Genomic DNA, 24,160 nt, shown 5'->3' with positions numbered 1-24,160 from the left:
TTCAGCAATAAACGAGGGGAAAAACAAAAGCAACGAGAGCAATCCTGTAAATAAACGTAAACATGTTGCCGCTGACGCGCTGCATCAGCACTGAACAAAGGTAGTTACCCACATCTTTTAAAGAGGGTTGATTATGCCTTAAACATCCTGCTGTAATGACTGTAAACTAATCATTTTTTAGAGATATTTTTCCTTCAATATCATTCAGACTTATTGATGTTTGGTCTTTATTCAAAGTAAACGCTCCTTAGTGGGAAAAAGGTACCTGAAAGCTTAGATTGAAGTGTTTGATTCGACTTCCTGTTGTATCGTAGGTAGTGTGTTGGAGGGCTTCAGAGACATGATTGAGGTTTAAACAGTAAATTTACTTTCAAATGAACTTTATGGTCCTTTTTTGTAAAAAAAAAATCTTTTCTTGGAGGACTGAACCACGAGGAACCAAAAAAGCTCATCTGAGAGGATCCAGCAAGATGGCCGCCAGACGTACAAGTAGTGCCACACTCAAAGTGCATTTTAAAAAGTTTAGACTGAAACCTCGTTGGTTTGGTCAGATTTCAGTGATCGAGGTAATAAATAAATCAGCATTTTGGACTTTCTTTTCTTCTGTCACCACCTCGCTTCCTTTCCTTTATTTCCAGTCTCCTCCCTTCAGATAAGTCGTACTTTGTTTCCCAACTAAGACCCCCTTTAACCCAATAATGTGTAATCAGAAAAAAACCAACAACAAGAAAATGAATGTGCACTATATACAGAGAATGAAATTTCAAATAATTTAAAACCGTATATATACATAAAAAAAAACAAGAAGGCAAAAGGTGAGGTTGAAATGGTTAGTGCTAATGTTTCTGTACTTCTCGAAGAATCCCCGGAGATCGCTCGTATCGTCTTCCGACGCCTCGGCTTTCTACCCGCCTCGCGGACCGAACCTTTTCGTGCCGTGTGTGCGTGATATGCCGTCGGCTGGATGGTTAGCATCAGCAGATACTTCATGCTACTGGTGAAATATACGGAGTGCAACGCGTCTCTCTGAAGTGACAGTGGAGTACGTCGAGCCTACCTACGGTTGAGTGTCTGCACATGAGAGGAAGGGGCTGACGAAACACGGACTCGTCACGATGTGAGTACGATGCGTTGCTACGGTGCGCGAGGCGTTCAGGTGCAGACATTCCACTTCCTAGTAAGCAGCATGCTCGTAATGGGTATCTAAATATTCTCTTTTCTGATCGATGGCGGCGGTTTGTACAGCGAAGCGGCAACTGACGTTTAGCGAGGTGAGGCTTTTTTTTTTTTGTTGTTTTTTGTTGTTTTCTTTCAGTGTTCTTTAAAAAATATGCTGCAGGTGCAAGTGTTCGATCTCGCTTTGAGCTTTAAGTGTGTAGTTTTGATCAAACCGAGCCGCAATTCAGCTGCTCCTCGTCGGGCCGTTCCATGCCTCCCGAGTCCCGCCTCCTGTCTCTGCCTAGCCAATCAGGGAGCTGCGTCTGGATAGGTCCACGTTGCTGGCACTGAGTCCCCTGCAGTCCGACAGGCCAGAGCTGGCCTCCTGAAAACAGATGGCTCATGTTCACATTTGTGTTTGCCAAAACGGTATATAATAATAATAACAACTTTATTTGTACAGCACCTTTCATACAAGAAAGGCAGCTTTAAGTGCTTTACAGCAAGAAAATGACGTGCAGAGTTTCACATAAAAGTCATAGAAAGTTATAAAGGAATATAAAAACATGTTAAAAAAAAAAAAATTTAAATAAAAAGAAATGCATAAGAACAGATCAAATTAAAAGAAAACACATAATAAATGTATATTTTGAGACTATTTTAACCACCGAGTTATGTTTTGGATTTTGAACATTAGGAGCAATGTTACAGACCACCGAGCTGGACTGGATTTACACATGTTGTTCTGGTTATTTAATCTAGTTCTAACATCTGTCAAATGTTTCTTGAATTTTTGACAATTTTAATCTACTTTTGGATATTTCAGATAGTAGTTTAATACGCTGTACAGTATTACAGGTTCGTAGAAGCTGTTCCTGTCAAACCATGCGCTGTGGCAGCTGCGATGAAGAAATGTGAAGCGGCCATGACGGCAGTCGTACCTGCGTGGTTTCCTCGGTGCTCTTGTTGAGGAAGTTGAGCGAGCTCGCTCTCTTCATTCTGCGCAGGAAAAAAAAAACAAACCACACAATTACACAAACTCAAAGCAGATCAGTGTATGAGACTAAGACAGACACCGAGTTTAATATTCTGATCTAGAACTAATAAATCATCTCAAGTCTGTTGTTGGATAAAAAAAAAAAACTAAAAAAAACTGAGGCGACATCTGAAATAGTTCAATTGATTAGTTGAAGGACAGAAAAGAAATGAACAATTTCAACAACTGTCTGCGTTGAAAAAAAAAAAGCCAAACATTCTCTAGTTTGAGCGACATAAAATGTTTGTTGATTCATTCGTTGTTTCTTTTTATAATAATACATTTGGTTTGACTTGTTTTAATAATCACGTGGACCAGGTTTTTCCAGAGCTTTCAGTACACGTAATGACCATCATTACCAGAGACTCTGTGGAGCGATGCCGTTTCCAACTACAAGCCGCCTTCATGTTTTATTGTAAATTCAACATATTCAGTTTTTGGATTTGTTGTTGTCGAGCAGCAGCATTTTGAAGATCATTCACTATATTGTGATTATTGACATTAATAGCTAACTAAAAATAATCATTGCAGCCTTACAGCTGAGTGACAGTCAGGTTGTATTTCCACCCAGGGATCTTACCCGGGGTTGCGGGGCTCCTGCGGTCCGCTGCCCTGCAGCTTCTTCACCAGCATTTCGCTGCTCCTCCTCAGAGCGTCACGAATCTTCCCGAAGGAGCCGCTGCGGCGCAGAGAGCCGTTACCGTCCTGAGGACGAGACCGAAGATATCGAATATGACGGACATTTCCCGTTAGGGCTCTTCGGAGTAGAGACTGAGCTTTTTTTTCCACTTATTTCACTTACAGCCAACAGCTTGGAAATTAACGTACAACATAATTCTTAACGTCAAATAATTACAATAATGTGATTTTCCCCCGTTTGGTGGACCGGGTTATGTTATGTCCCGATAGCTCAAGATGAACTTGTGTACAACTTCCATTGAGAATAAAAATGAATGAACGTCGAAGACGTTACCCCGTTCCACTCGGCGGAGTCGTCGCCCTCGCTCTCCCCCCGCTGCCCCCCCGGGCCGTTCATCCCCTCCCTGCTGTGTCGTCTGTCGCCTCCTCCGGCTGCTCCATCCTTCAGCAGCTCCACCACCTTGCTCTGGTTTATGGCATCGATACCCTGAGACACGACACACACACACACACACACACACACACACACACACACACATTAACCCAAGACAAAGAAATACTGGAGTGATGAAGAGGGCCTGCAAAAAAAAAAAACTATAGCCGGTATACAATGGCTCCCACAGCATGTGTACGATCTCAAAAGTCTTCTTTCCTACAGGCTCCAAACATGAACTGATCTTTAAATCACCCTGTCAGAGTTTATGTGCCACTAAATCACAGCTGGGACGTCGGTTGAACTAATCCGGTTGCCTCACTGAGAAAAAGACCCTGAAAGGATCGCGGACGTCTAATCTAACAGCAGTAACTCTTTCACAGGGTTTGTGTTCTACCTGTTTGCGTGACTTGCTGGCGCACTCCTCCAGAGTTTCCGCCGCCTCCAGTTTGCCCTGACGACGGTACAACGCTCCCAGGCTCTTCAGGGTTGTGTTGACTGTCGGACTATTACAAGAGAAAAGAAGATTCAGTCGCAAATATTGTTTTTTCCTCACTCACTTTATGTGCGTCGCGGGATGTTTTAAGCCAGTGTTTCTCATCAGGTGACCATTTTTGATGGGTCGCAAATGAGTGCGTGGAAGTCAAACTTTTCTACAGCATTTCTGATGCAACGTTATTATTTTGGAAGGACGTACATTTCCTGTGATGCAGCACACATGCAGCAGCTGTTGACAACTATGACCAAAGCTAACATTGTCACATCAGTAGTTTGCTCTTGTCCGACCTTTTCTAAACAGGTTCAGGGTTAGAGAAGTCAGACTTTGTGTTTAATTCAGGATAAGTCTGCCTTTTTATTTCATATTAAAGTTCAATTTCGATTCTTGAAAGTTCAAAAAGATCACCAGTTATAAGTTCTCTGAAAAGCATGTGTGGATGTTATTTATTCAGCATTTTTATTCTCATGGGATTTTAACCCTTGTTGCATTTTTTTTTGGTTTTGTTTATTTCATGTTTTTAACAGCGCATAAAGACATCGTTTGTTACTTCACTATTTGTCTTGGAATTAAATTTAAGAAGCCCAACAATTTTTTAAATGTAGGTCATTCCTTAACAACTAAAGTTGATCCTGAGAAACCTCAGATTTAAGCAGCTAACTTCATCAATCAAGGTTAAACAAATAAGTACTTCCACTGTCTGAATGTGGGACAAACAGGAGAGAAAAGGCTCCGATGGCTCGATATGAAGACAATTTGAATTCAACTGCGACAGTATTTTGAATGTTTCTCCAAAGACTGTGGTTTGTTTTAAGTCTTTTCTTGTGAAATAGATGAATAAGTAATAATTCACTGGTTGTCTGTTTCTCTTCTGCAGGTGACGGGAGTCTTTTTTTCCTATAAGTTCTTTGTTACTATTTTTCTTTCTTTTAAAAGACCGACAGGATCATTCAAAAATGAATCTCGTGCTTGGAACTACAAATGGCAACGACAGAGGTATGAATTTGAGAGTATTTTCTAAAAATCCTTTAATAGAGACTCATGATGTCTCACCACTAACACATGTTAGTCTATCAACCCTTTACCTCCACACATGCCTCAACAATTATTTCTTTTTTTTTCAAAAATATTTGTGTCCGTTTCTGACATGTTTGTATTGAATCTAAAAGTCTGCCTTACCTGTCCACCTTACAGGCCTTGTACCAGCTGCCGTACTCTACGTATGGCCCGGAGTCCTTACGTTTGCCCTGAGAGATGGTGAAGGATACAGAGAGAGAAAGAGAGAAAAGAGACCGACATCAAGACGAAGCTCGGCAGAGCGGGATGAGGTGAGGATGAAACATCACCTCATTAAACAGTAAATAACAAAATGTCCCTGCTGCCCTTTGTGCATCCATCGTTCTTATTTTACTCTCCTATCCAGTCATCATGTAATGTGTCAGCCGGCATAAAAGGAAAAGGTCATGCAGGATAACTGACCTTGCTCTCCTCCCTCTCCTCTGCGTGCATCCAGATTGGCTTATTGTCATCTGCAAAACACGGACAAACAAAGAATCACGTGAAATGATTTACCTCGGATCCCTGGTCTGACCTACATTTCAAAGCGAAGCTTCTCTGTCCATTTAAACACGCGCGTGACTTCATGTGAACGCAACGGCCAAACTCCCGCCGAGGCCCTCGACCGTGCCGAGCACGCGAGGGCACGAACGGGTTTGACGGACTTATCGGGAGGAGGACACGTCGACATTAAGCCTGTTCAGTATCACAGAATAATCCTGCGACCTGCTGAGAGCTTCAGGCCGACACGGGGATCAGGGCATGACCAGACCCGAACACGGATCCCAAAACACGACCGACGGCAGAAGGAGGCGACGGACGGACGGAGTCAGAGACAGAGAGGTGTCAAACGCGGATATTGACATTTCGTGGCAGTTTAATGTGACTGTGACTCTACATCGATCTGATCCCGTCCGCACGCTCGGGACTCATCCGGCCCTACTCACTGTTGACGGATCCAAACTCCTTCTCGTGCGCCCTGGTCAGGATCTCCTTGTACAGAGCCTCGGCGTCCTTGAACTTCCCCTGTTTCAGGTAGCAGGTGGCCTGAAGGGAAACAACGTGACAAGCATTGATCAGAGTGCACAAAGGGAGGAAACAACCATTGAAATATGTGAATATGAACGTATATTCTGAGAATAAGAATCGGACAACGGAAAAAAAAACGAGGGAAAGGAGAGCAGCGAATTCAAATGTAGGATTTCTACACGACACTAAGTGTCCAGTAGCTGATTTTATGTTGCACATTAAGCCCCCACCAGGTTATTTTTGGTCTTGGCCACGTTGGGGTCGTCGGCCCCCAGCTTGGACTCGTAGATCTCCAGGGCTCGTCTGTAGTAGTACTCCACCTCGTCGTACTTGCCCTGGTTCTGACACAGCAGCGCCAGGTTGTTCAGCTGCTTGGCGACGTCGGGGTGGTACTTCCCCAGCACCTGGACACCGGCAGGCAGACACATTCACTCACATTTGCAAGTCAAATCATAACCATGCAGAGACTTGTCCCCATCGTTTGCATGCTGTCAGATCCGGTTTTATGGGTTGTCACCTTCTCTCTGATCTCCAGCGCTCTCTTGCAGAGAGGTTCGGCCTCCTTGTACTTGCCCCTCTTGCCGTACAGTACAGCCAGGTTGTTGAGGGTTGCAGCCACGGCCGGGTGGTCCTTCCCCAGCGTCTTCTCTCTGATGGCCAGGGCGTCGTTCAGGAGATGGGCAGCTTCTTTGTATTTGTTCTGATCCCTGGAGGAAAAAAACCAAAACAAGAATAAATAGGTTAAAAAAAAATATCAAAGCTCGTATTTGATATCCACTATGAATGTGAGTATAGTTAATGAAACAATACCACATGTGTACTCTGTATGGCTCTCAAATGTCTGTGATGACTTATGATCTGATAGCTGGCGTCTTCACTGTTTGCACTGCACCTCATTTTGTTTATTGTTTTTAAGAGAAGTTCCACATAAAACTTTTTGACATGTGTGGTCGTCTTTGCATGTTTCTCCTCTTTGTCCTGTTAGGATCTAATCTCACGGTGCCACAAACGTTTTACTGCCACCCGGTATCAACACATTCTTCTCTTTTCGGAAGCAAACAGCTTTTATGAGCATTACTGCCACCTTCTGGCCATAGCAACACATAACTACTGGGCGCTGGTAAAAACAAGGAAAAATATGCTTTTACGGTAATATATTTTTTTTATGATTTAATGACCCGTATGTCCCATACCTGTACACCAAGGCCAGGATGTTGAGCATGGTGGCCACGTCGGGGTGGTCGTGTCCGGACGTCTTCTCCAGGTCCTCCAGGGCTTGTTTGCACAGCGGCACCGCCACCTCGTACCTCCCCTGCGAGGCGTACTGGATCACCAGGTTGTGCAGCGTCCTGAGGCGGGCCGGGATCTCGTAGCCTCCCTGCTGGGCTGCCACCTCTCCACTGGGCTGGGCTGCAACACAGGTTGGGTCACAACAACACGGTCGTTTTATTAAGGTTTGTGGTTGAAGGTTTTTAAAGGGCAATTCTACACAAAAGAATAACTCACCTACAAGGTAGACTTTTTTTTTTTTTTTTTTTTCTCATATTATGGCTGAATGTGCATTTGACTTTAAAAGTTAAAAAAAAAAAAAAAAAAAAAAAAAAAAAAAAAAAAAAAAACCGCAAAGAAAGCAGAGACGAACCTTCAGGGAAGTGATTTTGTGAATATTCAACCAGTAATAACTGAAGAGGCCAAGGAGCTTGTACTGCAGCACTTACTGATGGGAAAGAAAGCTGAACAAGCCATACATACTAATAACAGCAGCCTTCTCTTCCATCTGCAGTCAAATTTCACCGTGTTTACTGCAACTCTTGAAAACAACCGCAGCTCTCGCTGCAGATCTCGTTTTCTTTCTAAACTTTGGGTTTTCTACATGAGGGGCTTCTTGTATCAAAGTTAAGGCGATAGAACAACTTGTCAGAGCGTTTGAATGACTTTTAAAAGTTCAGGCTTCGAGGCAGCTGCAACGGACCATTTCTGTTGGTGAAAGGCACGGCTGCGTTGAGTTGAGTGATTTCATTTTGACGTCTCCAGACGTAAAAATAAAAATCGCCTCGATTCTCTTGCTGCGAATTCTGGCTTCTGCTCCCTGAAGTAATGATTCACAGTCTGGGCTTTACTAGATAATAAAATCCAAAATGATGTCAATGACTTTAACCTCAATAAAACGTTCCTGGTCTATGAAACTTCCTCCTCGAGAGCTTCAGTAAAATACAATAACCAAATACAAAGAGACTCTGCGACTTTGAACCTTTTTATACACCCTGTCAGGTATTTCCAGTTTCTGGAACAATTATTTACAACCTTTTGTTATGAGAATTTTATTCAGTATTTTTTTTTACTGGATGAAACAGGATTATTGTTCACAGGAAGCGGAAATTATTTAATGCACTTTTCACCTTGTGTCTTATCTTGTCCTCTTTCTTTCAATACAAAAGGGCATCTTTCCCAATAGAATGAACTGTACTTCAGTGTGCGCTATAAATAATCCTCTACCTCATATCAAAGTGTCCTACGATGAATGAAACATGTCAAATTCAAAATGAATGTTTTCGCCTGTGTGTTTATGTCGTCTTCTTCCACAGAAAGCTGCACTCTGCAACATAAAGTCGTCCGACAGGCTTGTTGTGTTGCTCATTATTACTGGGGGAAAGGTCAGGCCTGTGAAACGACTGTGACGACCCAGTACGCCACCAATTGTCTCTTCTTCCTGCGATCTACCACCAACAGCAGTGAGTCTTTAAAGCGAGTCAATTATGTACAGGGATGCGAACAGATAATCGGCTAGTTAGTTAGTTAAAAAAAGAAAAAAAAAGAAGAGCATATTTAATTTCCATGCGTTTTGAACTCTAGGTGTGCATGTATAATAATCTCCCTGCTGATGTCCTACCTGGTCCCTGTTCGTCATCATTGGGGAACAAGTCGTCCAGACTGTCCTTCGAGTTGTCTCCTCCTCCGCTTCCCCCGCCGCCGCCGGAGCTCTGGCTCTTCTCCTCCGAGGGCGAGACGTCGTCATCGAACTTCTTGATCTGGTTCATGAACTCCAGGTGCTTCTTCTCCTCCTCCAGCTGGGCGACGCTCTGCTCGCTGCGCTGCAGCTTGTGCTGCGTTCCCGCCAGCTCGTCCCGCAGCCACTGGTTCTCCTGGCAGAGGCGACGCACCTGAGCGCGCAGCTTCTGCTTCTCCGACTCCACGGCGCTCAGGTGGCTCGACAGGGCGATGATCACCTGGAGGAATGGGATTTCAGAAAAGATACGTGAATAAATTGCCTGGAGAGAGAAAAACAAAAACACAAATACTGCATCTGTGCTGTTCATTTAGAGACTTCTCTGACCTGAGCCTCTCCCAGGCCCAGCTCGATGGCTTCCAGGCTCTTGCGGAGCAGCCCGGACTTCTCCTGGGCGACGGGCGGCTGCGTGCAGTCCAGCAGCGAGTTGAGGAGCTGGGCGTGCTCGCCGCGCAGCGTCTCCAGACCCTGCATCACCGCCTTGGTGTTGAGGACGATCTCATCCTGGCTCAGTCGCTCCAGGGTTTCTTCACGTGGATACACCATGGTGGACATTGCCTGGTTTCATACACACTGTGGGGGAGGGGAAAGAGAAGAAGAACAACAACAAAAACTGAGGAGAGGTATTTTTTGCTGACTGAGCATCAGTGCAACCGTATCCTTCGTCTGTCGGTCGCTGAGGTCAACTGGAGGAGGACGGGACAAAAGAAGAGAGAAAATAAAAGAGCGAGCGGAAACGGGCGACGATGACGTTGAGGAGCGCGAACACAAAGAGATGCCGGATAAGAAGATCATCACAAAGGAGGGCAAAACAAAGAAGGCAGTAAAAGATGAGAATAAATGTATTTTCAGAGTCACAAACACAGAAGAAACACCTCGCCGGGCACGCTGGAGGCCTGCGTGGGGCGTAAACAAACAGGAAACGTTGCAGCACACATGAGAAACGGTAAATGCCAGTTTAAATAGACGGATTAGAAGATATGAAACATTAAAACATAACGTACGAGACTTTATGAAGGGTGTCTGGTTACGAACTGAATGTAATGTCAGACCTCGCCCTCCACAAAGAGACAAAGAGGTCAACGGTCACATAATAGTTTCTCACTTCACCGTTGCATAACACGCCTCATGGGTGGTGGTGGGGGGAGGGGGAGAGAGAGAGAGTGCTGTAAGTGTAGTTAAATCACATTTAGATCACTCCGACAGGATTGTTGTGCGCTTTAACCCGACACGGCAGCAGCCAATGACCCGAAAAGCTAATTAAAGGGAGAAGTGATCAGTCAACAGAACAGGTGCAGAGAGATGCACCGCGGTCGGTGCAGCCACAGAGATATGTAAGCCAATCTGGAAAAACCAAGACTATTACATCATTTGTTTACCAAAAAGCTTGTTGTCCTACATTTCCCATATCAATAATAGAGTGACAACCTAAATAAGCAGCATTAGTTGGGCTTTTAACAACACTTTTCCCATGTTAAAGCTAATGACACATGTTGGATGAAAATCAGGCTGAATCAAATATAAGGAATATAAACACGTGATTGAGGCTGCAATCAACCGCAAACAGTGCAAATCCAAGATTTGAACTATTTATTCTTTATGGGGGGGGGGGTGGATCATAAGGAGTGGGCTGGTATAGATTGTAAATCACCAGTCATGTCATTGGTCATCTTGGTGATTGACGGCTGACAGATGATGATGATGCATTCACTGTTAATTCTCGGTGCCAGGAAAAGACAACTTTCCTAAATGACGTGGAAGACTAACGTTCCCACATCTGGAAAGTCCCATATCATGATATCAGCATACATTTATCATGAAGTCACTTTTTATCCTGAGCGTGCGGCCTGTGGGTCTCAGTATCGACCAGCTGAGGGAAACCGTTGCAGCAGCAGCAGGAGGAGGAGGAGGAGGAGGAGGAGGGGGACAGAGGAGCCGATTGTGCAACATCGTGACTTTCTCTCTCCTCTCCCGCTTTGATGGTGGATGCGCACCTGTTCTCCTCTCCTGCTCCCTCCCCTCCCTCCGCTTCACTCACCCATCCTCCTCCTACTCCTCTTCCTCCTCCCTCCCATCCACCTCACACACTGACTGCAATGCACCAATATTCAACTCCACCGCTTCCACATGCAGGAGAACAAGGAAGCTGTGATTTTTCATTAAAGCATCATCCCGAAATTGACGTTAACGCTCATCTTGTTCTTTTTTTAAATTTTTTTATCGTGACCTATTTTTAACCCACAGATGAAATAAAATGAGCCGGTGGATGGTGGAGGCCTGCGGGAGGGAGGGAGGACGGAAGGAAGGAAGGAAGGAGGGAGGGAGGGAAGGAGGGAGGCAACGTTTGACTTGGCAGCGGATCAATCAAGGTGACCGACAAAGAAGAGACCGCTGATCAAAAAAAAAAAAAAAGGGACGAAGCTGTGACAGACGAGTCATAAAGTCTCCATTAAATGACGCTGCGTCACTGGAAATGTGCGGATGTGTCCGGTTCCGACACGCCAATTGTTTGTAAACAGTGCAGGCCCGGTGCTCCGAGGTGTTACACAACACACAGATGCACATTGACATCAGCACGAGGATGCGCAACCACAGACGACAACAAAAACACACACAAAAAAAACCACGTTTCATTAGTCGTAACTATGGCGACTGCAGATGACAGATGACACATTTACCGAGCTAAAAAAAAAAACGTACACCGACAAAATACCATCATACGTAACAATCAATCCGCTTCATCTTAACAACGACACGCTCGTGTAAGTATTATTCATCCGTATTTTATTATTATTTTTTTACCGTCATCGAAGACCAGTGCGATGCTTTCCGACCCTCGAACAAAGCAGCAGGACAATGTTGTGGTGATGCTCCAGACAGACGCGCGTCAAGTCTACCGTTATATATATATATTAAAAAAAACACAACAACTTCCGGTGGTGCTTTTCAAAATAAAATACACCGCAGCAGCGGAGAAACGTTACACGCCGCTATTGTCGTCACTCGTAATGTGTTAACAGCGGAATACGTTTTAAAATGAGACGGAAAAACGACTCCTGTGATAGAATAACGATTTCTTTAATTTTTCCCCGTGTTTTTTTTGTTTTGTTTTAATTACCGTTAACCGTTAAAAAAAAAAAAGACGTTAGCTCTACTTTGAAGAGACACCGGGTGCGAGAGACTACCGTCAGTAATCCCGTTTGGTGTGACACGCCTGCACGTTGTCCTGCACACCGAAATAAACTCCCTCCACGCTGCCGAGTCCACTTTAATAACATTTCGCAGTCACAACCGAAAGCCCTGTAGCTAAAGCGGAGCGGAGCGGCTCCGCGAACACGAACGAACTACCCAAACTTACCCGGACTGTCGCTTGACAGGAATAATAAAGCTCTAAACCGTCCCCGGTGTTCACCGTTTCCGACTAAACTTTTATTCAGTAGAAAATGTGACGCTGCCGTTGATGAGCTTCAAGTGAGACACCTGCGAGACACACACACACACACACACACACACACAAAAATGGCTGTTTTCCTGGAGTCCTTAACCAAAGATAGTGAAATGTCAAGATGGTTCACACCCAACACTTTCCAGCAGGGGGGGGGGGGGGGGAACTATACTGCGCATGCGTATTGAGAAAAGCCGCTCCCAGCCAGCCTCCGGATTTCAATTTTCAGGCCTTGTAAAGAGCCGAAATCGTTTTCCTTTAGATGTCTGTCGATATTATGAAATAAACTAGCACGCTTTACAGTAATTTATCTTTAAAACAAGATCGAATTGTTACTTCGCAGTTTTGCAGTCATTCGTTTGACAGCGCGAGCAGTGTAACGGGAGTTTTATTTTAAAAAAAATAAGACACGACAGCAAAATTTTCACTTAAAGCATAATTTTTTACAGCGAAGTTCAATTTGATTAAACATGATGTAAAAAAAAAAATCATTTGGCGTTAACATTTGAAGTTATCGTAGAGTAAATAACACAAAATCAGACTTTCACAAAACAGGAAGTGGAAGTAAAGCCTCTTACTTTGTGTATACTCTTTGTGAAATGATGTCATCAGCAGCCTCCATCCAAAAGAGCAAAGGGGTCAACAGGACAGTGAGGCCCGCTATGTACCACTGACCTGCTTCTCAAGCATCATGTGCTCCATTTACTTACATGTTCAGACTTCAGATCAGCCTCTGAAATGCATTTTTATCCACTGACATGAATATTATTTCCTTTGTTTATCTCCAAGAACAAGGGCTGTATTTTCTACAATTCATATTCCTAACAAATTTCTGTCAAATCAGCAGCACATCTTTTGTCACAGCTCATTTATCAGATTTTCATTCTGCGTGATAAATATAAGATTTGCGGTACTATCTGCAGATGTACGCGTTTCCAGTATTCCTCTGTTTGTTCCACTTTTCTGTTTATGAAACACTGAAAATATAGTGCAGCATTAAAGCTGTAGAAACACACAGTTACGATATCACAAACAGGAAACGGTGCTACAAATCAGGAATAGTTTTATTTTTAAAAAACAAATGAAACAATGAACACTTTCACTTTTCATCCCACATCTGTTTGACAAACGTAATCATGAAAAAGCAAGTACTACAAACCGTGTCAAATTAAGAAAAAACAAAAACAAAAAAAAAGAACCAGGAACACAATATAACAAGTACTATCTGATATGTACAAGCATCATCGTTTGTTTATTATAGTTATTGTTATAGGCAAAAGGCAAAAAAGCTGAAGACTGCTGCTGAAGAAACAATGGCATGTGCAAAATACTCTCCACAAGTCCACGAGCTCGGGAGGCTCCGAGCGGAACCTCGTCAGGCAGAAATCTACTGCTTTCATAGGCGAAACCCCGTTCCCACGAGGACGGATGGCGAATTTGTACAAGCTGTGACGGGATGTTATCAGAAAGTTGAGCTTGTGGAAGACAAGGCGAAAGAAGACTCTCATCGTCAGAGGGCCGTATATCCGAGCACGGCGACGAGAAAAAGACACTGCTGATCACCGACAGAGATTATTGAACGGGCCAAACAGCTCCTCGTCTCCAACCGCGACTGGTCGAGGACCGAGGAACCAGCGTCACAAACACAGGTCGACACGGGTACAGAGGTACGGTAGAAAACACACGGCAACAAGTTCAAGACTCACATACAGAACAACCTTTAAAACGACTGTAGGAAAACATGTTGATGGGAAGAATGAGGAGGAAATGTTGTTGTTGTTGTTGTTGTTGTTTTTTTTGGGGTGATTAGGATGAGAAAAAGCTGCGGAATGTAACCGTGATGGAAACGGATTCAGTTCCTCCGAACATTGAAATGCCGACTTGAGAACAAGGATCACTTTGTTGTTAATGTGTTTTTCAGGTATACGAGCAGCCCCCAAAAAAAACCTCACAAATCTGTTTTCACGTAATCATAGTTTTTTTTTTTTTTTTCGCATTTCAGTTTCGGCAGTGATTCTGTTTTTAACGCCTTTTCTTTCAGTGGAATATTTCCAACTTGAAAGAGCGAGCGGGGGACCGCTGACAAGCCGAAGAGGCATCGGTAAATTAAGATTTGATAGAAATTAGGAAAACACTTCGTCGAAAAGAGTCGAGCAACAACACTATACGGCAAAGAGCTTTTTATGTCGGTAAGAGGTTGTTTTTAACTGCAGATACTTGAGCTTTCATGGTTAAAATTTAAGTTAAAAAATATTTGAAGGTTTCATTCCAAATGGTATAAAAAAGTTTGACGTTTCAAATTTAAAAATGGCCTTTCAAAATAAGAGGTACTTACAACCTAATGAGTGCCCACTACAAATAGAAGTTAAAATTTCATAAAGAGGTAAACAGATTGGTAAAAAGCTATTTCAGTTTATAAAGTTAATTAGTATCCTTGATTAGTGTCCCTAATCAAAGGGATACTTCACTGACATGTGGGCTCACAACTTGTTTACCAAATTCCCGAATGCTAGCGGCTCAACCGTGAAACTTATTGTGATTTATTGATGTTAATAAAGAGAAAGTGGCAAATTATAGACACTTTTTAAGGTTATTTTAAAGAGGTACCAAAAGATTGTACAATTTTCTTTTTAGCAAAGGTCTTAAGGTTCAATTTACTTTCATAACATGTATATAGCTTTACCGTTATGCCAAAAATGTCAGTATATTCAAAGGTAATTAAGTTTGGAAGGAAACTCTTGTTTTTATTTTGGATCAACCAACCTCTACATCAACCTACAGTTCATCAACGCTCTGATATTAAGGAACAACTGCCAGTCAGTCAGTCAGTCAGTCAGTCAGTCTGTGAAGCCCTTCGCTGGTTGTCAGCAGGTGAAAAAAACAGCAGGTTTTTTTTTTTGTTCACTCAGAAAGGTTGAAGAGAAACGTTTAATCGCTGTAAATCAACTGCTGAATATTTCACCTCTAAAATTCTGTGAACTTTCCGTTTCAGGTCAAATAAACACCAACTGATTAAACCACAGTGGCACAAAACTCGACCTCAAAAATCAGTCGTTCAATTAAGATGCACATGTAAACTAAATTGAATACATTCAAATATTTGGTATGACTTCAAATCAATCCACAAACGAGCTCGGTGTGAAAACTTGGTGAGACAGGTGCTGTCGAGCAGAACAAAAATGAGCCGAGTTTGTGACGTGCTGCTGACATCGTGACTGTAACACTGTAACATCAACACGGGAAGAAAATCAACAAAAAAACAAACAAAAAAATCAAATGAAGTTTCAAACAAACAAAAACAGCATTTAATTCAAGACGTTGGCATGAACACTATTAAAAGAAAACTAGTTCTGTAATACTTCACTGGAGATGGACAGTGAGTGTTGCGATGTAGGTGACACAAGGCAAAGCTACACTTAACAAAAATGTTTTTCTTAAACAATTCCTATAAATTCAAATACATTCTTAAATTTGCACCAAAATTTGATTTCAATCATTTTTTTGTTTTTGTTTTTGGTCATTTCTTTTGTCATTTTTCTTTTCTCTGCTGAATGGTGGAAAAATAAAATAAATCTGCGTTTGCCTTGTGCCAGGCTACAAAGTGACCAAGATGACCACTGCAGCATTTAGCAGCCCTAATCTCATAATTAGTGATATCTTAATAACCACATCATCAACACACACACACACACACACACACACACACACACACACACACACACACACACACACACACACACACACACACACACACACACACACACACACACACACACACACAGACCTATTGCATGCCCTGTCACATGGTAGAAAAAGTATTCCTCCTCCTAAATGATGTTTTTTTTGTTTTTTGTTTTTTTTATGTTTCTGACCACATTATATTTATTTCACCAAACACACACTTGTTACCAGTTACTGTACACTCACTAATCACCTTACAACATCCTAAAGAAAAGCATGTAACAGACCTGCTCCGAAATAACCGAAATCAATCCGATTACTTCTTCTTTCTTTTCTTTTCTTTTTTTATTTCCTGATGAAGTGGTAATTAAAGGAATTTTAAAAAAATATGCGGAGATAATCTAAAATGTTTGACCAGGTCTGCTGTTTGCACCGAGAAGGAAAGCTGCCCGTCTGTTGTCAATAAAATGAGGATATTTCGGGGTCAACCGGCGACGACATTGTGCTTCATGGCGGGTAATTAAGTCCCGTTCTTACATTAAAGATGCTCATGGAAAAGCAGGATTTATTCAAGACGAAAATAGAACAACACGCTTCTCCCATCAATGCTGCTGATTGATTTCTGGACTGTTTAAAACATGCATTTTGTAGTTTCGGTTTCAGTTGCATATTTAGTGAAATCTGCTGTTAGTGGGGGTTAATGTCTTTATTTTTTTCTTTATTTTTTTTTTCAGCTGTAAGTTTGTATGTGCATAGCAAATGAAGATAAAAGAAAACTGCACATCACTGTAGCGCCTGCCCTGAAATCGTCACAATAACATACTATGCAACACGAAAACAGCTTTAAAGGGAAGTTTTACTTTTTTTCACGAGCACAATTTAAAAAAATAAATAAAACACACTTCCCGTTTAATTGTTTTTTTCTTTTTTGAAAGGAAATGTTTGGCATTAGACATCCAAATGACTTATTTTGGTACGGAGAGAAAAATAAAATACTTAAAACTACTATATTGGAAGCCCCTGAAAATAAAAAATAAAAATGTATGTTTTGAGGGGGAATTTTTGAGGAGAAATTCATCACCAGCCCGCCTTTCATTTATTTATCTGACAGCGTCTTTGTGTTTTCGCTGGCTCATGCAAACACTGAAGCCCTGTTGCGTTACTTTTTATTGTGAGTGTCTGTTTCTGGCACATGAGTGGTGTATCTGTCCGGAGCATGCACGGGTGGGTGGATCGATCGGGACTTCGAAGGGGGTCAAAGAGTCGCGGGGTTGGACTTTTTAAGGGCTTGAAACCGGTGAGTTGTTGCATGCTGTTGCATTCCATAGAACGGAAACGTAAAATGGCAGTTAGCTAATAAACTTGTGCTGTCGTCCCCTTGGAAACACACGCACACACACACGCACACACACACACACACACACACACACACACACACACACACACACACACACACACACACACACACACACACACACACACACACACACACACACACTGTACATTCACGTGTGCATGCACACTCACTGCACACACAAACTCACAGAAAAAGGGGCATTAAAGTGACGAGTAACAGCGCCTCTTCCTCTTCCTCCTCCTCCATTTCTTCTTCTTCTTCTTCTTCTTCTTCTTCTTCTTCTTCTTCTTCTTCTTCTTCTTCTTCTTCTTCTTCTTCTTCTTCTTCTTCTTCTTCTTCTTCTCCTCCCTCCCCAAACAGAAATAAGACCCAAACTGAAATTAAAGGAAGGTAAATCGTCCAGCCGCTCGTCGTCTTCTCAGCTCTGCCGGTGCCGGGGAGGCGGGGTCTGTGCGCGGGAGGTGTGACGGGATGGAGGAAAGTCGAAGGTCACGTCGGGGTCAGAGGATTCGAGGGGCGCTTGGCCCTACGAGGGCGGCTTGCTGTAACCAAAGAGTCCGACGGGAAGGTATTTGACGTGAGTGGGCCACTGGGCGGCCAGCTGGAAGAACTTCACGTCGTTCCACTCGACGCCATCTATGGACACTGGAGGGGAAACACAGGAGGGAGAAACAGCGGGCTGAGTAACGGAGTAGAAACGGTCCTCGGAGGAGAGACGGATGGAGCGTCTTTTCGTCGCTACCTTTCAGGATGGTCTGCTGCTGCTTGGCAGAGCAGATGAGGCGGCTGATGCCTTCGATGATCTGACTCTTCGAGTCCACGTCCTTCTCTTTGGGCTTCTTTCCCAGGAAGATGGTGGGGACTGAAGGGAAAGAGAGACAAATGAGATGTTTAATGTCTTGATTTTGAGAAAAAATTAGGAGTCAAACCTGCCATTATTTCAGTTTAATACACACAGAGGTTTTGCTGCTCTGGTTTCACTTGTTGTGGTTCGACCAGCAGCGTGTAGTTATTTATGTGTAAATTAAAAATAAATATCCCATCAATATCACTTGTTGTCTTGTCCTCCTTTTATAAACATGACCATGTGCATACTAACAGCCTTTCCCTTCACATTAAAAACATTTCCTTTGAACTTCTTTTTATGTCACAAAAAAGCAAAATTGTTCTTTTCTTTCAAATATAAAAACTACATGTAAACACACTTCAGTAGTATTTCTGTAAAGCAACATAGACAACCCACTGCAATACAATAAAACTGTACAAGCGATGAACATTTTCCATCAGAAAAGCCACAAAATAGAAAGATAACAATTTGGATCGTTCATCTGAAAACTGCAGTTATTTTGAAAATCATTGATTTAGTCCTAATCGAATGTATTACAGGAATATTAAATAACAAATAAATGATATGGAGGTATATTTTCAAGAAAAACACAGAACTGACGTTCAACAGATACCCAACTACGTCCGAACTTCCCCGACTGCTCCTCACCTTTCTTGTTCTTCTCCTTGGTGACCACTGTCATGGCCATGGTGCTGACCTGGGCCTGTGACTCGCTGCTGCCCCCCCCTGGTAGCCTGCTGACCTGCAGCGAGCGGAAGGCGCTCTTCAGCGTGTTCTTGCAGCCCGTGTCCCGCCGCTCGCCCTCCCGCCGCTTCTCCGCCAGTGAGGCCAGCCAGTAGTCCACCTGCAGGCCGATAGCGTCCACGCCGTGCGACATGCTGGGGCTCCTGCGGACGCAAGATGTTTTATATACACGTAATAAAGCAGAATAAATCCAAATCTATTTATTTAAGCTGCTCTTTCTTTCTTTTTATTTTCATGAAGCCCATCACGGAGATCTGCTTTTGAAAGGTGATATAATAACAAATAATCATCATTTATTTCTGTTTCAGAAACATAGCAAACATAAAGAGACGACCCAGAAGCAGGGCAGGTTTTCCCGTTTTTAATCTTTCGTTATCCAGACGAGTTCTGTTTTCCTTCTGCAGCAACCCAACCTGCCACAATTCATCTAAATTCAAAACTAGTGCAAAAAAAACAACACAACCCCAGATGGACTTTTCTGTTTTTGAATTTCAGACGTTATGTTCAACACTGGCCCCAAACAAACTCTGCAGAGGGTGAAATTAAAAGATTAGATCAGACAGCTGCAGAGGCAGGCAGAGCGAAAAAAAAAAAAAATCTGATTGAATCAGATGAAAACATGGAGGAAGTATCAAAGAGTCTCCTCGTGTCTTAGAGGAGGATCCCAGTCAAACATAAAGAAACGGACTAATTATTTTCACATAGAACGAACACAGACAGACGGTTAAAAGACATTAATACCCCCAAGTATTTACAATATTATCATCGTTCTGCTGCATATTGCCACAACAAATAATAATATGTTTAAATATTGATGTTTAAAAAATATAAATATCATGGTTAATAAAGATCAGAATGCGGATAGAGCTAGAAAATAAATGCACATTTACTTCAGATCTGTGTATTCGTAGAGTTTGAGATATTAATTTATCCCTGCAAAAGAGTAAGCGGGAGGTTCAAATCAAGACAGAAATCAAAAAGATACTGTAAAGCCAATAAATTAAGAGAGAGAAAAATCGTACCCTTGTGCCGTGAGGACGCTGCCCATGGAGGGGGAGGAGGGGGGAGTGGCCGCCTCCTTGATCATCCCTGTGGGGGAGCCGTGGGAGGGGGGAGACGTGGAGGGGACGGCCAGGCTCACGGCCATGCCCTCCTCTGTGTCTCCTAGACAACCGCAAAAATGGAGGCAAAATTGTTAGAGGCTAAATTGAATGAAACGATTCTTCCTTTTTAGTGGTAAAGTTAAAACTCTCTTTCAAACACTCACCCGTTGGAGAAGGACCAGACTCGATAAGACCAACCTTCACCACCTGGAAAACAGGAAGTGATGTCAGCACACAGTGATGATGATGATGATGAGCAGCAGCAGCATCTCTTTTTCAGCCCAACAGTACAATTTTCCGAATAAAATCTCACCCCTATAAAAGGAATGAACTTCTGGTAGGAGTCTTCATCTCGCCTGGAAAGAAAAAAGAACCAAAGTTATTAATGATAACCTAAAGAGTAAATGCCACGATGTTTGTGGGCGTCCGCACTCACGTCCTGTGTTTGCAGGTGAGCATGGCCTCAGCGATGGGCAGCTGGTGAGTGACGGTGGCTCCGCTGATGTACTGGGCGATTTTTCCAGCGACGTCCAACTGATCTGGAGGGTGAAAATAAATAAATAAATAAAAACAATTAAAAGGGAATAAATGTGTCTGTGGGGAAGTATGATGGGAGGAGTGTGATGATCTGAGAGGCGGCGTGGTACCTGTCTGTGGCGGCTCAGAGCGGCTGAACACGTCTCTCCATGCACCGTCCAGGAAGGAGGAGCTGTAGCGGTTGTCAAGGGCACCGAGGTGCTTAGCAACAGGATGAGAGCCTGACGAAGAGGATGCAGAGAACATGAAGACAGAGTGGAGGAAAGAAGCGACAACAGAAACATGTAAAAAAGTAAACATGTCACACATTGTCCTTCAAATAAACATATTCCTCAGAAATGCTGTGTAGACAAAGAATCTTAAGTGGGAGGAGATGTAAGGACGGATCTGGTATTTAATATCTGTAGAGACTGGAAAGGCTTCAGATGTCAATTGTCAGAGTAAGACGTAGAACAAAATATGCTATTTGTGAAGATATTTAATCTGTCGAAATTATCTTTGGTCTCATTTTAAAAGCTTAAAATAGTCAACAGAGGAATTTCTGAGTGTTCCTGAACGCCTTATTCATTTTCAACCGCTATTCTGTTCGCGGTCTTTAACCAACGCTGTTGTGTGTGTGTGTGTGTGTGTGTGTGTGTGTGTGTGTGTGTGTGTGTGTGTGTGTGTGTGTGTGTGTGTGTGTGTGTGTGTGTGTGTGTGTGCGACTTCCCCTTTTTGATTTTATAGTTTGTTTCAGATCCACCCTATTGGAGTGTTTATTTCAATGTGTTTCATGTTGACCCTGATGAAGGCCACAAACCAAAACACGTTGGTCTAATAATGAAGTTCTTCCATGCAATGCAGGTGTTGCTGCAGATTTGACCTCTGTAGAAGTCAGTGTTTAAGAGTTTTGGACCAGAAATGTAGTGGATCCATGCTGATGCCAGCTTTTTGGCACCGGCACCGGTCTCTTTCCCAACTGGTTCTAGATTTGGCACCGGCACTGTGTCGGCAGAAAAGGGCGATGAGATACAGTATTCATCTCAGGAAAATGAACACAGACTCACTTCCCCCTTCGAGGTAATACCAAAAAAAACAACCTTGCAGCAGTCCGACTCTGCGGGGAACAAACGTAAATCGCCATGGAGACCAAAAAGCGAGGCTGTCTCTCACCCAGAGGCACCACCAGGAAGCGCATGTGGTTGAGCCAGTCGGACGTCTTGCTGGCGAGCTGAGTGACGAAGAACTGCAGGATGGCTCCCAGGTAACTCTGGCCGCCCACCGCCACCACCTTCACCGCCCGGGGCATGGACGAGTTACAGTTACAGCTGCAGAGAGAGAGACATCACCACATCGTCGTACATCAAAACCTACAAGTACGTCAACGGACAGTGAGTGAGCTTTAACCGCAGGTTTAAAGAGGCGGCGATATGAAAGCGCGAGAGGAACGTAAACAAATCTGAGATCACTGACACAGAGGCAGAAAGAAGAACATTGTCCATTTCAATTTCTTCAGATCGCTTCCTTCGTCTAACCAAAGATAAAACATTTTCAGTACTCTGAAAACATTTCAAAGATTAAAAAAAAAAAGAAGATAAAGATAAACTTAATCAAAGTTGAGAAAAATGTCATTCCAGGTTTTATACACCTGATTTTTTCTGTATTAAACCAAAATATCATAAACCTTTACCCTTGAAATGATTTGGCAGACGTCAGGAGAGAGAGAGAGAGAGCGAGAGGGTGGAAAGATAAGAGAGACAAAGAAGGTTTGATTATGACAAAAAGAAAAGTTATTCAGGATGGAGTCATAAATGCAAAGAGGAGGAGGAAAGATGCTGAAGAAGAAAGAAGTGTCCAAAAGAGGACAGAAGAGAGAACAATTAGGCTTAAAGCAGGAAAAAAAAAAAAAAAAAACTACGAAAAGGATGATGAGTCATCCTGCGTGTGTGTGTGTGTGTGTGTGTGTGTGTGTGTGTGTGTGTGTATTAAAATTTTCAGAGAAGCTCACAATTTCTGGATGCGAGTGAGCACGGCAGACAGCACCGCCTGGATTTCAGCCGCCGAACACGTGCAGACCACCGGGTGTCTCTGTACCTGGAGCTGCTCGGCGACATACTGCAACACGCAAACACACACACACACACACACACACACACACACACACACACACACACACATAAACAAAAAATCAGATGTGTACGCGGCAGACGGACGCCGGGGCTCCTGCTGAGGGAGAAGGTTTTCATGGCGTTACCTGTCCCTGCCAGTCTGTGCAGTTGACCAGGATGAGGCTCTCCGGCAGCGCCGAGTCCGACAACAAAATCTGGTTCAGCTGATCGTACACCACCTTCCTCGGGACCTACACACACACACACACACACACACACACACACACACACACACACACACACACACACACACACACACACAATGAGTACGTAAATCCCCCCACAGCGACATATTAACTCTTCAGATGACTCATCGGCACATACATAATTCATTTCTGAGCTGAGGGCAGGTCAGATATTATCAGAACGCCTGTGTTTTCTTTCCAGTGAGCAGCGTGCGTGGGTGGAGGAGGATGGAGAACAAAGGCGGCGGCGGCTTTCTTTTTTTGGTGTGTTTGTGTGTGTAAATCCCTCTGTGGGAAAACGGCAACATGTGGGTTTATTTTGGTACGCGAGGTTGAAGAGATGGTGGAGCTTATGTTAAGATCCTGGAAAGAATTCTTCGTTTAAAATGCAAAAGTCTTGGCTGAGTTTTTTTTGTTTTGGTGGTGGTGGTGGTGGTGGGGGGAGGGGTGAAGCGCGTACCGGCGTGTTGTGTCCCAGCTCCGGGGATCTCTCCGAGTCCGAGCTGTTGGTCCGTTCGCTGAGAGGTTTGGACAGCTGTCGCTCCTTCATCGGGGTGCTGATGCGCTTCTGTCGGGGTGTGTGGCCTCCGTCCAACCTGGAGAAGAAAAAAAACAAAACACGGCAAGGTCAAAACGAGCTCAAATGACATCGTGCATCTCCGGGTTTTGGACTTTGAAGACACAAATTACAAGCTAATTTTTTCACAGTTAGCCGATACATTTAGTTGCGTCAGAGCAATTAACAAGAACATCGACATCCTATCACCTTGTAAAGTTGTGATGGCAAACATGTTAGCAAACCATTTGCGTATCTCATCTGCCTTTTAGCTTTTATTTTGGTCTCGACTAACTCATTTGGAAACTATCTGGTGCTTTAGCTGCCAAATGCTACAAATGCTAATGTGTCAAATTAGTATGTTGGTACGAATAAATTCTGCTTTTCTGATTGTATTTTCAGATTTTAGACACATTTTACTGACAAAAACAAAACAAACATAAAACAAAAATACAGATGCATAAATGGAAGCGTTTGTAATTTGAGAGGTTTGTTACCTTGGCGACGGCATCGGCTGGGTTTCACTTTTGCTGCTCTTCAGGGGTGTACGGAGTTTCTCCACTGACACCGTGATGCAGGGGCCAATCTCAGCAAACAGCTCCTGATCCGTTAGCTCCTGCACGCACGCACGCACGCACACACGCACACACGCACACACACACACACACACACACACTGTCTGACTTGCAGCCCTGACGGCAGTG

The 24,160-nt window shown here is 43.3% G+C and overlaps 2 protein-coding genes across 3 annotated transcripts in view; both read right to left on the bottom strand.

The window, feature by feature from the left end:
* Nucleotide 1: 1 nt before the first annotated feature.
* On the bottom strand, nt 2-12,339 carry klc2 (kinesin light chain 2). Of its 2 annotated transcripts, none has more exons than XM_069722261.1 (14): nt 12,213-12,339; nt 9,182-9,427; nt 8,738-9,074; nt 7,041-7,257; nt 6,365-6,554; nt 6,078-6,251; nt 5,766-5,865; nt 5,242-5,291; nt 4,942-5,009; nt 3,664-3,772; nt 3,168-3,320; nt 2,775-2,899; nt 2,100-2,157; nt 2-1,543 (listed from the first exon to the last, which is right to left on the bottom strand). In XM_069722261.1, exons 2-14 carry the CDS (start codon nt 9,407-9,409, stop codon nt 1,460-1,462), a joined length of 1,893 nt encoding a protein of 630 aa, XP_069578362.1. In that variant the 5' UTR covers nt 9,410-9,427; nt 12,213-12,339; the 3' UTR covers nt 2-1,459. The 2 variants fall into 2 exon arrangements, with proteins under 2 accessions (XP_069578362.1, XP_069578361.1); XM_069722260.1 differs by lacking the exon at nt 12,213-12,339 and adding an exon at nt 11,657-11,766.
* A 5,225-nt stretch (nt 12,340-17,564) lies between these two features.
* The window catches only part of LOC138634967 (phosphofurin acidic cluster sorting protein 1-like), a 51,740-nt gene continuing 45,144 nt past the window's right edge, over nt 17,565-24,160 (bottom strand). Inside the window, exons 12-24 of the mRNA XM_069722257.1 lie at nt 23,954-24,072; nt 23,361-23,496; nt 22,802-22,906; nt 22,556-22,662; nt 21,721-21,875; nt 20,679-20,789; nt 20,468-20,570; nt 20,345-20,387; nt 20,196-20,238; nt 19,951-20,092; nt 18,833-19,071; nt 18,080-18,199; nt 17,565-17,982 (exon numbers count right to left, since the gene is read on the bottom strand). Of these exons, the coding sequence (XP_069578358.1) occupies nt 17,864-17,982; nt 18,080-18,199; nt 18,833-19,071; nt 19,951-20,092; nt 20,196-20,238; nt 20,345-20,387; nt 20,468-20,570; nt 20,679-20,789; nt 21,721-21,875; nt 22,556-22,662; nt 22,802-22,906; nt 23,361-23,496; nt 23,954-24,072 (1,542 nt within the window). The 3' untranslated portion in view covers nt 17,565-17,863. The remainder of the gene's footprint in view (nt 17,983-18,079; nt 18,200-18,832; nt 19,072-19,950; nt 20,093-20,195; nt 20,239-20,344; nt 20,388-20,467; nt 20,571-20,678; nt 20,790-21,720; nt 21,876-22,555; nt 22,663-22,801; nt 22,907-23,360; nt 23,497-23,953; nt 24,073-24,160) is intronic.

The sequence above is a fragment of the Brachyistius frenatus genome, unplaced genomic scaffold (genome assembly GCF_029030835.1).
Source record: "Brachyistius frenatus isolate BFR_SWC_R1_liver_20210118 unplaced genomic scaffold, ASM2903083v1 Contig_284, whole genome shotgun sequence".
In the NCBI taxonomy this organism is placed as follows: Eukaryota; Metazoa; Chordata; class Actinopteri; family Embiotocidae; genus Brachyistius; species Brachyistius frenatus.
The sequence above is the reverse complement of the archived record's forward strand: the minus strand, read 5'-3'. Positions and strand labels throughout refer to the sequence as shown.